Below are 14,262 nucleotides of genomic sequence, written 5' to 3'. Positions count from 1 at the left end.
CTAAGTACTGCCGTTTGGAAGGCGAGACATCATTGGTTTTTAAAACAACCCAAGGACTCTGGGAGGACCATGGATTAGTCAGCATCCTAGACCTTCCAAAGGTGTGCACATTCCCATGATTGACCAGTTCGCAATACAGAAAGTCTCAGACCTGGTTTAGCTTAGGAACTATTCTGCATGTATCTTTGGATTCTTCAAAGCCTTGGCAGGATTCTAAAGGAATGAAGTCTAGATGAGGCATAACAGCACTCTGGTACTATTCCCCTGAGCACCTCATTCTCTAAAGTTACTGTGGAGTCTTTTAAACCAGTCCCAAGCTCACTCTTTACCATCAGGCCTGTATCAGGGAAAGTGCCATCCCCTGGCAATCCTCCAGATGCTCTAGGGCGAACTGAGCCTACTGGAGAGAAGGGGCTGCATGGGACATCCCCACTCCTCTCTAGGAGGGCTCCTCCAAAGCCTAGAGGGTGGGTAAAGGGGTCTGAGACCCTTCATTTTCCCAAGAAATTAGCACATAAGGGCATTTTAGGTCAGTAAGTGTGCCCCCAGAAACTCACCCAAATATTCTGCCCCTCCCTCCCCTCACTTCTTAACACACACACACACACACACACACACACACACACACACCCTCAGAGACTAAGATTGACTCTTGTAGAGAAGAGGCAAGATGAGGCCGAGGCCCAAGGAGAAGAGCTAAGATTGGAAAGATCATTCTTGGTCTCCTCCCAGCAGATCTTCAAATAAGGCAAATGGGCCACAGGAACGGCAAGCTCAGAGGAAAAAAGGGGACACCATTTTGCTGCATCTCTCCCCTCCCCCAACAAAATGGTGGTGCACAGAGAGAACACACACATGCACATCACCCATATCTCACCCTCACACACACAGCACCCAGTTACACGTACTCACATAATGCCTACAAATCACAAATTTCACAGATTCATATCAGACATGCACATCACACCCCCCCACCCTTTTCCAGGGAAGGTGGGGGGGGATGGGAAGGAAGATTTGTTTATTTTTAAATGATCCTAAATCCACAGCCAATCCTTGATTGTGCACCTTCCCCCAAGCTGCCCAGATACTGGATTTTTTTTTTAAAGGAAAAATAGGTAATTTACAGAGAGTTTAAGAGTTGGGGAGGGGAAGCCTCAGAGAAAGTCCTGCTGCCAAGTAAGGAGTGAGGACTTGGAGGGGCTATAATGATCAGTCGCCTTTCTGTGGCAGAAAGCACCTCCCCACCCCCAAATCTGGCTCCATTTCTCAGTCCCTGCAGCCACATGGTAGAATAGCACCTCTAAAAGTTGGTAGAGTACCCCTCTTACCTGAGCTCCTCCCCACTCCCAATGGTTCTCCTGTCCCCCAGCTCTGGCATCTAGAGACAATAGGCATGAATTTGATCCTTGGATTCCCCTCATTGGGGTGAGAGGGGGGAATTAGAAATTAGGGAGCTTTAATTTTTAGGAGGAGGAGGAGGAGGATGGTGGTGGTGGAGATGATGATGATGATGATCCCAGCAGTCTTCCAGGAGGTAGCTGGGAAAGAAGGAGGCCTCCCAGCCACTTAGATCTAACCTTTTGGTTACTAATGCCATTGGAGCTGAGAGTTGGGCTATTGGAGGGCCAAACAAACAGAACCTCTATTTGGATAGAGATAGGGGCCCCATCATGTCACACACCCTCATGAAATCGTTACATTCTCAAACTCAAATACAAATACCCACAGAGTGTTCTCACATATGTAATCAAATGCATATTCCCACCCACACTAACGGGCAGACATTCACGCATACACCTATCCACAGAATATATTCTCCTACATAAACACAGACACATATAAACACTAGCAGAAACACATTTGAACATGCCTTCGGGCACTCACAGCATAGCCTCATCATACAACATACACAGTCAAATACACCCCCGTACTCAAGCACGTACAATCTTGGACAAAGCTAAGTCCACATACACTCACCCACAGAATATCCTCTCAGAACCTAAACACAAACATACGTACACAAAAGCGGGCAGACATATAGCCCACCCTCTTACATGCATATTCAAATTCACACAAAATACACATTAAATGCCCTCACATACAAACGTCTCACTTGCACATGCACACAATCACACACAAAGGAATCCCCGCGGCTCCCCACCCCCTCCCCCCATCCCCTCAATAAATGCAGGCTCGGTTTGTAGATTCCTTTTGTTTTTGTTTTCTATTGTTTTATGGGAGGGGGGCGGGGGTGGAGGGCGGGGTATTTGTTTATTTGTTTTGCCTTAAATCCGTAGCAGCTGCTGGGCAGCCTCCGGATATCGGGTGATATTTGTTGACGTCAAAGCGTCTCTTAAGAACGCAAGCCTAGGACTACCGACCTTCAGCTTCTCTGTCTCGGCCCTCTTTCCTCATTCTTTGTCTTTTTATCTGTCTCTTTCTCTGTGGCTGTGAATGTGCTTGTATGTGTGAGTGTGTGCGTGTGTGCATGTGTGCGTGTGTGTGTGTGTATGGGTGTATGTGCGTGCGCCCTAATTTTTTTTTTAACGGAATCCTACTTAGCGTCCTCCCCCACCCCCCCCACCCCTTCCCAGCCTCTAGCCTAAAGCGTCCCTAAGGACAGTGTGTCCCGCTCGCTGGTCCAGGCACGTCGGCTGTTCTCCGTAGGTTCATCTGCCCAGAGCCCCCTCAGCAGCCCGGCTAAAGGTGGCCACAGACCTCAGTTTTTATCTCCAGTGACAATCTGACGTCTGCCCCGGCTGTGTCTTCTCTCCCGCCGCCTCTTGCTTTCCTGAGAGATACACAAATATACACAAACACACTTATGCTCGCGCGTCGCACAAGTACACACTTGCATAACACGTGTTAAACACACACCTGCACAACACATGCCAAGCCCCGCAAATAGCGCACGCATGCACGTTTGCCTCACACTAATCTACGGATCACAAGAGCACACGCCATGCACACCCGTACCACACACATCATACATACACATACGATTCAAGCGTGCACGCACACAAGCCTCTCAAACACTCACGCACACATACACCCCATCTCACTGCCACGGGCATACGCGTGTGTCTGGTCCCGCATCACCCATGCCTCATGGTTGTGCATTGTATCGGATAACAAGCATCCGGGTAATCTATAACAGCCCCGGGGGATGTGAGGCAGAGGAGGCCTCGGCTCGTGCCCCAGTTCGGCCCAGCTGGGCGCTCCTGGGCCGGAGGCCAGGGCTGACTGGGCCAGGCTAGGTCTGCTCCCCTCTCCCCTCCTCCGCCTCCGCCGAGCTCCGGCTGCTGGCGGGGAGGGGTGGCGCGGGCGGGGCGGATAATGCCAGGCTCACGCGCGTAATAATGACACGCTGTCTCCCGAGCGGGAAACATGTTTACTGAGCCTCTTGACAGGTATGGAAACGGCGGCGCCCGCGGCGGCGGCGGGAGGGGGAGTCTGGCTGGCACAGCCCGCGACCGTGCCAGTCCGAAGGAGCTGGGCCCCGGAAGCGGCCCGCAGATGGGCCCGGGGTTCGAGGGGGACAGCAGTGGGCTCCCCCGCTGTCCTCCTGGGCTCGGGAGGGTTCCATAACCACCACCCGACCCGCCTGCCCACAGAGACCACCCACCCGCGCGGCCTTAACCGCGTGCTTGCTGAGCTGGTGCCCACACGTCGTGGGGCTGTCATTGCCTGCCTTATCCTTCCCTGGCCAAGTCTCTAGAAGTCACTGACTAGAAGAGGAGGCGCTTGTAGGTCTCTGTTAGATGCCTTGAGTACCCAGTGTCTAGGGAGCGGTGTTTGAGCATCACCCCTCCCCGTAGCGAGAGTGGGGAACCGGCAGTCAGACTACACCTATGTGCGTATCCTGCAGCTAACGTTTATAGCTAAATAGTGTGACCCTGAGCAACGTTTCACCTTCGGAGACTCAGCTGCCTCACCCGTGAAATGGTGATCATAAAGGGAGTCCGATAGGCTGATGTAACGCTTGGTAAACCTCCCAGGTCTCTCTGTAGCCCGGTAGATGTGTAGAACCTACCACACAGCCCCCTGTTCTCGTCCGGGTGGACCCGCCCTCCCGCAGTAGAGCTAGCAAGCTCTCTGCCCATGACCCTCAAACGATCTTCGAGGGAGATCTCCGCCCTCCAGCCCAAGCCCTGGAAGCGTGGCACCTGCCCCTAGCTGCCCATTCCACGTCCTTGTCCTTACCCCAGGACCGCTGCCTTCCTGTCCTTATCAAATATGCCTTCGGTGAAGCTTTCTCACACCATTCAGAGTCGGCCAAGTCTGCCTTGCCCTTTAAGCGCCCCCAAAATGTGATTCTTCGGACATCATTTGGGATTCCGTCATGCGTGTGGCCTCAAGGAGAGAATCCTGTCAAAGATGTGGGGCAGCCACTGCCATACAGTCCTGGGCATATCTGTGTCCTATGTGTAATACATACACCATACAGGAATAATAATACAGATGTAATAAGCTGCTATAATGTGTTAAAGTATGCCTATGTGACATACATAGTATATGTAATTATATATGCTATACCATAGGCTCCTGCACACTTTTGTATATGTGAGTTGTGCATATGTGTGTTTATTATTGCACTTAGAGAAAATAAATTATTTTAGCAAATGCCCAACCTGTGTGATGTTGGGCAAATGGCTTCATTTCCCTGGGCCTGAGTTTCTTTATCTGTAATGTCAAAGGAGTTGGATTAGAAGACCCTTCCCGCTCTAGATCTATGATATAATTTTTAGAAATGGTGAAGCTAAAGACATGTTTATCTCCTGTACCCTGATGGAAGACTTCCCCAGCAGGGGCAGTGAAAAGTTAAATGCTTTGCAGGCCATATTGCCAGTACCAGGATTTGAACCTAAGTCTCTCTCTTACTGGGGGAGTGTCGAAGTGAAAAGAGCACAGGACCTGGAGTCAAAAAGACCTGAGTTTGAATGTGGCCTCAGAAACTCACTAACTGTGTGACCCTGGACAAGTCACTTAACCATCTTTGCTTCAGTTTTCTCATCTGTAAAACGAGCTGGAAAAGGAAATGGCAAACCATGCCACTATCTTTGCCAAGAAAACCCAAACGGAATGCCAAAGAGACAGTCACAACAATAACAATTCTCTTACTGATTGAGACCAACCCTCTGTCTGCTGAGCCACAGTTCCTTCTTCCCAGCTGACCTCTTCCTCTCCCTTGTTATGCCGTGGTAGAGGTAAGCCTGGGTTATGGATGGCTGCACCGTGGAGTCCAGTCCTTCACAGGAAAGCTGGAAAGGCTTAGGATGGAAGGGCATGATGGGCCGTGCATCTGTTGTCTCAGGATCATCCAACTAAAGGTGGAGAGGCTCTTCCCAGGTTGAGTGCAAGCTAGTGGATTTTTTGTTGGGGGACGAGGGCAGGGGGAGGGCTCACTGCTGTTCTGGAAGGCAAAAGTATGTTGGGCTGCTCTTCAAACTGTGTGGGGGAAGGAGGACCTATGAGGACAAAAGCTGGGATCCTTCTTAAAGAGTTGAAAATATGTAATAATCGATGACTCAGTCAACAAGGATTGATTAAGCCCCTGCTGTAGGTCTAGAACTGTGTTCAACTCTGGAGTATACAGACTGTCCTTCCTCCAATGGAGTTTATATTTAGTTGGAGCTTTTATCCAAGTAGATGCTTGGTTTCACTGATGTGGGTAATCCCATTAATGAAGCAGATGACAGACCATTCTTGACCTCATCAGGTTGGACTGTTGTCTGTACCCTCCCATAAATCATCCACCTTTGAGGTGGATCCATGGTGGGTCAGAGCGAGTTGTAGACCTAGATCCTGCTCGCTTCTATCACCTCTAGAGTCCAATTTAATCGATCTCCTCAGTTTGGCATTCCTGTCTCCCTATCTTTGTACAGGCTGTCCCCTGTTCCTGAAATGTACTCACTCCTCTTAGCATCTCTATCTTCCTTCGAAACTCAGCTCAAGCACCACCAGCTCCTCCTGCCCCAAGTTGCTACAGTCCCCATCCAAATTACTTTGTTTCTATTTCATATTTAATTAACTTTTCTTTTAAAAATTTTAGATGCTATAGGTTTTGGTGTGTATAGGTTCAGTGTGCATTTGGAGGGGTGTAGAAGTCTTCTGAACTTGTATTTAATTAAATGTGTTGACAGTTCTTAACACTATGACAAGTTCCGTTAGGATGAGGACACTTTCTTTTTTTGGCTTTGTTTTCCCTAGGAGGAAGTAGAAGCTTAATAAATGCTTGTTGGTTGATGGATATTAGCATGTAGAAAGAGAAAGTTATGGCTTTACATCTGTGCATATAGAAAAGGCTATACATATCTGGATACAGTGATAATAGCTAGTATTTCCATAGCTGAAGCATTTTACAAAAATCACCTCAATTCATCCTCAAAACAACACTGAGAATTGGTACTATTTTTAACTCCATTTTACAGATGAGAAAACAGAGGCAGACAGAGGTGAAGATATTTGCCCAAGGTCCTACAGCTAGTAAATGACTAAGGCTATATTTGAATTCAGATCTGCCTAACTCCAGGGACAGCACCCTATCCACCTTGTATGTAGCCGCCTTGTATAATAGAGGGAGATCTGTAAGTCTATCAGTGTAGGAATTCTCTCCATAGAAACCCTAAACTCCTTTCAGACTTTATTAAATAATTTCTGAGACCGACCCATTGACCAGAGACTTGGACCAGAGAGTCTTTATTGGCAGCTTTAAAGGAGGACCTGCCACCCATGGCCCTTCTCTGGAATCTCCTTCAGGAGCCCAGGGAGCCCCGAGTCAGCTCCAAGTCTCAATGAGGACTTGAGCAAAGAAAAGAGTGATGTGGAGGTCGTGCAGAAGAGAGAGCTGTCCCCCAGAGTTTGGGGAGCCGGGAGAGAAGACCCAAGTATAACTTACTAAAGGGATAGGGACCAGACCCATGACATCACTGATATAGGAAACTTCCAGGCAAGGAAATTCCCCGTAGCAAAGCATGTTGGTACCTTTTCTGAAACCTACTAAAAGGTTAAGTGACTTGACTAGGGTCACACAGCCAGTATGTGTCAGAGGGGACCTGAGGTCAGTTCTCTTTCTACCTCCCAAACTGCCTTTCCTAACGATATAGAAAATTGATCCCTTTTATTATGGTTGTTTTACGCATAGATCAGACCCTCTGCAACTGGAATGGAGAAGAGTCTGAATCTGTGATTTCACACACGTGGGGATCTCTTGGTACAGAAACCCCCTCCGTAGAGGCAGGCTGGCCACTGTCCTTATCTTAACGTTCCATAGAGTTGCCTGGGGACACTGAGGTTCTCAGTGACTCTCCCAGGCTTCCAATGAGTATGTGTCAGTGGCAGGATTGGAACCTGAACCGGAATGTGAATCTGGGCCTCCTAGCTGCTCTTTTCTATGATGCTTCATTTCCTCTCAGTCACTGTTAATTATCATTATTATTTTAGTTTCTATAAGGTTATTACAAAAAATAGAAAATCCCCCGATGTGCCATGAAAGCAGGCAAAAACCATTTTATCTGGCAGTGAAATACAAAAGAGGGGTTGGGGTTCAGAAGGGGCCCTGGGCTCCAAAGCCAGAACCTTAATTCTTGACTTGGTATAAAAATGGCATATTTGAATATGGGCAGCAATCTGAATAGAGATCCAAATAGCTCTTGTGGAAGCACAGTGTTTGACTGGCAAGCAAAACAAAAAAGCACCAGATTTGGCATTCTAAGCACTGCCTCCCATTCGGGGATGAGAGAGAAAGGGGGGAGGAGTGGAGGAGAGAGGTGGGTACGTGGGTTAGGTAGGTAGGTACAGACACGCGCCCCAAATGAAGTGCTCCTGTTTTATAGGGCTATAGAGAAAGGTGCGACTCCGAGGCAGCCTGGCAGCCTGTTTCATAGAGAACCGGCCTTGGGTTTCGGAGGACCTGGGTTCACATTCGACTTCTGACATGCTGTGCAGCCCTGTTCTAATCATTTAAAGTCTCGGTTCCTCCAGGCAACTAAATTTATCAATTGTAGATGAGGTGCTGCTCTGCACCCGCGGAAGGCTTTTTCTCACTGCAAGTTTTCCGCACGGGTGAAGCACAGGTTCGGCCTGAGAGAGGCACAGAGAAATGATAGATATTGACGCGCGGCCAGAGACATGGGGATGCATTTCTGCCATCTTGTACCTACCCAGAGGGTCTGGATAGTCAGTGAGGGAGAAGGTCCTCTCGCACTAGGCCAGACACTTGCTTCCCCGGGAGCTCGAGGACTTTTCTCGGGGTGTCCTAATCGATCTTTATTCTTTCCTTGGACTGCAGTGCCCAATCGGATGGAGTGGCGTGGGTGGGAGACACCAGGGTTCCGTGTCGGGTCGCGGGGGAGGCCGGGTCTCCTTTCACCCTTGCCGAAAAAATAGTCCCAAGAGGAGATTACGAGGTGTCAGCTAGAGACAGAGAAGCAAGAAAAAAAACATCACCTGATTTCAGCGGCTCCAGGCAGAGGTGGGAGTCGTTGGAGCATGGGTGCGAAGTCCCGCACTCCGAATGCACTTGTTCACCAGGGCTCAGAGCCCCGGGCTGTGCGATTGGATCTCCTTTCTTTTCCGATCTCCCAATAAAGAGTTCGCTGGCGGGGGCGGGGCGCGGGCAGAGGATTCCTCACCTTCCTCTCTCCCCATTTGCCAACACAGTGCTCCGCTAACTCCCCGGGTCAGACGAGCGTTTCCCAGTCTGCCTCACCCCCCGCCCTTCATAGATCTCCTTTCTCCTCGCCCTCCTTCCCACCACCGACGGGTGGCACACTGGAGGCTTTCGGGGTACCCTAAAATTCAGCGTGAAATCGCTTTGGAAGGTTGGTTTGGGAGAGCGAAGCGACGCCCTGACTTTTCGGCCGCTTTAGTCGGTGTTCTCCATCTACACCAGCTGGTAATCCTCCCAGCAAATCACAGCGAGGGAGGAAAAGATGTGATTGGAATAAGAGAAAGTGTGCCCTGCCAGAATTCTCACTACCGCAGAGGCGCAGAGCAAACCCTGAGCGGGAGGGAGTGCTCTCGGGCCCTTTTCTTCTAGTGACTCAAAATTGGGGGCCGGGGTGGGGAGGGGAGAAGCGAGTAGCCAACCCCCTGCTGGAAAAACAAGCAAAAATCCATTTTAAGTTCTTCGCAGTACATCTCGATCCCAGCCTAGGTGAGATGTCCACGGAAATGTGTCAGTTTTCAAACATTTATCAAGCACTTATTATATGCCTGGCACTGTGCCAAGCTGAGGATATAAAGAGCGGCAAAAAGACGGTCCCTGCCCTCAGAAAGCTCGCGTTCTACTGGGGGAAATCACTGGGGGAACAGCTACGTTGGTGCAGCATACAGAAGGTGTAAATGGCGGCTAATCTCCGAACCCGGAGTCAAAGGAGCTGAGTTCAAGTGCAGATTCTACTACTGTGTGATGTTGGACAAATCAACAAATCCCTCTAGACCTGTTTCCTTTTCTGTCAAATAAGATTAGATAGAAGGCCTCTCAGGCGCCTTCCAGCTCTATAGGAGAGATGTGGAGCATAATGGACACAGGACCAACCAACCTGGAAGTCAGAAAGAATTCTCAAGAAGCTGTAGAGTCTTGTGGGAAGAGACCTGATCTAGAACTCAATAGATTCGTGTTCTAGGCCTGCCTGTGCTGTTAACTAGGCTCAATCAACCACTCATAAATTTAGAGCTAGAAGGAGCCTTGGAGGTCACTTAGCCTAGTGACCACTGTTCCCACAGTTCCTCCCCCTTTGAAGTGACTTATTTTTTAAAGGTGTTATTGGATGCCTTTTTTTTTTACATGACTTCCCAATGACATCGAGATTTCAAAAGTGTAAAGAGTACTGGGCCTGGAGTCAGAAAAATCTGAGTTCAAATCCAACCTCAGATTTTTACTAGCTGTTGATCTTGGGCAAGTCACTCAACCTCTTTCACCTCAGTTTCCTCAACTGTAAAATAGGGATCATAACAGCATGGTTAGCTCACAATGCTTAGCACAGTGCCTGTCACATAATAGGCACTTAGTAAATGTTTACTGATTGACTGGTTTTGTCAAGATCAAATAAGATAATATTTGTAAAACACTTAGCACAGTGCCTGACATGTGGTAGGCACTACATAAATGCTCATTCCCCAATGATTTCCCAAATCATCGCCCCCCTAGTAGAGATAACAAGTAACAAAGAGATATAGAGACCCCCAACACACTGATCATAGCCCACAGGGCATGCTTCATTCCACACCCTGAGCACCTCTGTCTGATAAGAGGAGGAGGCCTGCTTCCTCATTAGTCAACTGACCACAGTGACCGCTGTGTTGGCCAGACTTCTGGCGTCTTTTTGAAGCTTTTTCCCTTTGCATTATTATGCTCATTGTGTAACTTGTTCTCTAATTTTCCTTATTTTGTGCTATGTCTTACATACGTATCTTCCAAAGTTTCTCTAAATGTTTCATGTTCATCATTTCTCGTGACACAATTTTCCATTATATTCACATACCATAATTTATTCAATCATTCCCCAATCACTGGCACCCATTTTTTATCCAGTTCTCTGCTATCACAAAAGCTGCTACAACTATTTTTGAATAGGATATCTTTATTTCACTTTAATTTATTTTACTTTATAAATTACAATAATTTAATTTTTAATTTGAATTTTTTCAATTAGCAATTGTCTCTCTCTTCCACCACCACCCACCCGCCCCACACACATCCATTGGGGAAAAAAGAAAAACAGACTCCTTGTAGCACATATGCATAGTCCCAAAATGTTCAATATGCAGCTTGACTCCATTTACCTCTCTGTCAAGAGGTATGTTGTATGCTTCATCATCAATCCTACAGGGGAATATTCCAATTAGATGATTTCCCAAGGCTTTTCCAGCTCTGGCATTTTAAGGAATCTTTTTAAATTTGGATTTGGTCATCTAATGAATTAGCTAACTTTTTCTGGTTTTCTGTAATCTGAGGAATCAATAAATGAACTTTCTATTTCATCATCCAAATAATTCATAAACATATTAAACAGGATTGGGCTAAGGACAGAATCTGGGGTATGCATCTTGAGACTGTCCCACTGGGCCAGACATTTTCTTCACCATTTACTGGCTGGCAAATGATTCAGTAATGAGCACTCTTTAGGCATAGGGTGGCTCACATGGTATCTGCTCCCTCTTAGACTGTAATCCTCATGAGGGGAGGAAGTGTATAAGTTTTCATCGTTTTCATCAGGTCTTCATCCATCATCCCAGAGGCTTGCAGTGCTGTGTATAGTTCAGAGTTCATAATACCTATGAATCTAATTGAATCGAGAGGCTTTGTGGCATAGGGAAGAGTATGGATTCTAAGAGTCAGAGGATCTGGATTCAAATTCTAACTATGAGACTTACTATCTATGTGACCTTGGACAAGTTCACTTAACAACTCTGGGTCTCAATTTCTTCATCTGTAAAAGAAGGAAGTTGTACTAAAAGGCCTCTGGAATTTCTTCCAGCTTTAGATCTATGATATTATGAATTGAATTGAATTAAATTGAACTGGAGCAGTCAATTGACCGACTATGAATCCACTTAATCTGTACTACCATCAAGCCTGCTCAAATCCATTTTGTCCAAAAGGACCTTGGAAGAGAGCCTCTGGGGGGTGTACAGGAAATAGCATTGTTCTTGGGTTAGAACACCTGGGTTTGTGTCCCCTCTTTATGCCTTCTAAGATGTAGGACTTTTGGCCAGTCACTCAAGTTCTCCAAGCCTCAATTCCTTCATCTGTAAAATGGAGACAATACACAATCATAAGATTCTAAGAAAGAAGGGCCTTTCATGGTATTTGCATCACATTGCAGAGTGTTGGCTGGAAAGTGCTTTGGAAAATGGAAATGCTCTTGTGAGCTTATGATTGTCACATGCCTTGTTGAAATGCAGTTATTCTAAGTTTACCAGCCAAGAAGCCCTATGAAAAATAGAGCACAGATTTAAAGCAGGAAGGGAGCTTAGTAACACCATCTAAGTACAACTCCCTCATTTCACAGATGAGGAAACTGAGGCCCATAGAGGTTGAGTGACTTGTCCAGAATCATCTAGGTAGTTAAGTGTCAGATCAGAATTCAAACCCAGGACTTCAGACTCTAAAATCCGTTATTTTCCCACCATACTATACTTCCTGCCAAAGAAATTGTTATTCTGGAATGGCTTCGGGTTTTTCTTGCTTGTTTTGTCTTGTGGCTGCTACTGCTGCTGTTTAGCGAAATCGAGGCGCTGACTCTCATCCCTGGTTACCTCCTGACTCCTGGTCCAGTCCCATAAAGTATGGGATTGGAATGAAAGAGATTCCATTACCTAGTGCTAGGGGATATCTGCCTGGCAACCCATGCATAAATCTGTCCCTTTGGGTTAGAATGGGGCAGGCAGCTACTCAGCTATATCACTAACCTCACCCCCCTACTGATATTGTGGAGATCCAGTCGGTCATCATATAGAAATTTAGACTCAGGCAGGAATTTAAAGCTTATCCAGTAAGAGGGTAATAACCAGGGTGGAGCGAAGAGAGCTTTGTCCCAAGGTGTCAACTTTAATGGGTATAAAACTTAGAAGGCATTCCCCCAGGCAGGGAAACTTTGCAACAGCCTCAAACTAGCTGCCTCCACCCCTCAACTGGGGATAGTTTGTGGTACTCAAGCCCAGAGCCAAAATTCCTGCTTCTGGCCCTGCATCGTCAACCCATCCACTCATCCAGGACTGTTCTTCAGCATGCTAAGTTCATAAGACCTTATTTGTAGAGCTAAAAGGCACCTTTGAGGTCATTTAGTCCAATATTTTAGAGCTTAGGGATCTAATACAGAATCACAATGACTTGTCCAAAGTCCCACAAGTAGCAGGAGAATTCTCACACAAAGTGGTCATTCATCCTCTACTAGCACACTCCTTAAGAGTTCTTCCAGATGTTTGGCCCAAATGAAAGGTGTGTTGGGAATTTCCCCTCCCCCTTTCTCCCCCCTCCCACCCTCCTGAGAGCTTCTGTTTCCTCTTTGTCATTTTGACTCCCATGTCAAGCTCTCTGCCACCCTGGTCTTAGACCTCCTACCTTGGGTTCCTATCCATGAACCAGATGGTCTTCAAACATACCTGTCAACTAATTAACCTGCCTTCCTTCATGCTTCCTGCAGATGCCAAGGGAACTATCCGGGAAATTGTCCTCCCCAAGGGTCTAGACCTGGATCGACCAAAGAGGACTAGAACATCCTTCACAGCCGAGCAGCTGTACCGTTTGGAGATGGAGTTCCAGAGGTGTCAGTATGTGGTGGGGAGAGAACGAACTGAGCTGGCCCGCCAACTGAACCTCTCAGAAACCCAGGTAAGAGTCCCTAAGGAATACTCTCTTTCTTCATCCTCCTTTGGTCCCATCACCCAATATTCTGAATACACATTCTGCCTTACTCTTCTGGAAGCTCCTAGTCTGATGAGAAAGTTCCAGAGATGTAAATGAACAAGAATCTTGTGGATAATATTCCAACAAGTGGTCATCCTTGCTTTGTTTAAAACTATCCAATAACAGGGAACCCACTACTTTGGAGGTGGCCCATTAGACTTTGGGACGACTTGGATTGTTAGGAAGCTTTCCTAACCTAAATCTCCCTCTCCATAACTTCTACCCATTGCTCCTTGTTCTGACCTCTGCAGTCAAGCAAAATAAGGGATTTCCCTTTCCATATGACTTCCACAATTCCTTCACCTAGTGCTCTATTACATAGTCACCAACTCCTTTACTTTCCTTATTACTCACTTTGGCATGTTTTCTACCTTATCCATATTATTCCCAAAAAATGGTCCCCAGAGCTAAATATAAGGTTCCAAGTCTGGTTTCCCTGAGTGATGAAGTGTCAGCCTTTATCCCTAAAGAGCCTCCAGTTGGGAAGAGGACCCTAGATCTCAGAGCCACAACTAAGGTTGGGTGTTCAGAGCTTTGACTCAGGATACCAAAAAATAGTGCTTCAGATTTAAAAGGCACTGAGTCCTCTAGAAGTGGAGTGGATTCAAACCCCTGTCTGGCTCTTAATTCAAGGCACTTTCCATTTTATCACATTGCCTTCTCCAGGGGACAAATCACAAGAAGTCAATACTATAGATTCAGTAGGAGAAGAAGGAAAAGGAAAGGAAGAGGAATAAAGGGAAGAGGAAGAGAGAGGAAAGAAAAAGAGTAGGAAGCAAAATCAGAAAGGGGAAATGAGAGGCAAAGAGGGGGCATAAAGAAGAAGGAGAGAGGAAGAGATAGGAAGG

At 47.0% G+C, this 14,262-nt stretch overlaps 1 protein-coding gene across 1 annotated transcript in view; it reads left to right on the top strand.

Moving 5' to 3' along the window:
* The window catches only part of VAX2 (ventral anterior homeobox 2), a 37,671-nt gene that overhangs the window by 8,313 nt on the left and 15,096 nt on the right, over positions 1 to 14,262 (top strand). Inside the window, exon 2 of the mRNA XM_036748276.1 lies at positions 13,152 to 13,339. Coding sequence (XP_036604171.1) covers positions 13,152 to 13,339 — 188 coding nt within the window. The remainder of the gene's footprint in view (positions 1 to 13,151; positions 13,340 to 14,262) is intronic.

The sequence above is a fragment of the Trichosurus vulpecula genome, chromosome 3, assembly GCF_011100635.1.
Source record: "Trichosurus vulpecula isolate mTriVul1 chromosome 3, mTriVul1.pri, whole genome shotgun sequence".
Taxonomy (NCBI): domain Eukaryota; kingdom Metazoa; phylum Chordata; class Mammalia; order Diprotodontia; family Phalangeridae; genus Trichosurus; species Trichosurus vulpecula.
Note: the sequence above shows the minus strand (reverse complement) of the source record. Positions and strands in the feature narration are given on the sequence as shown.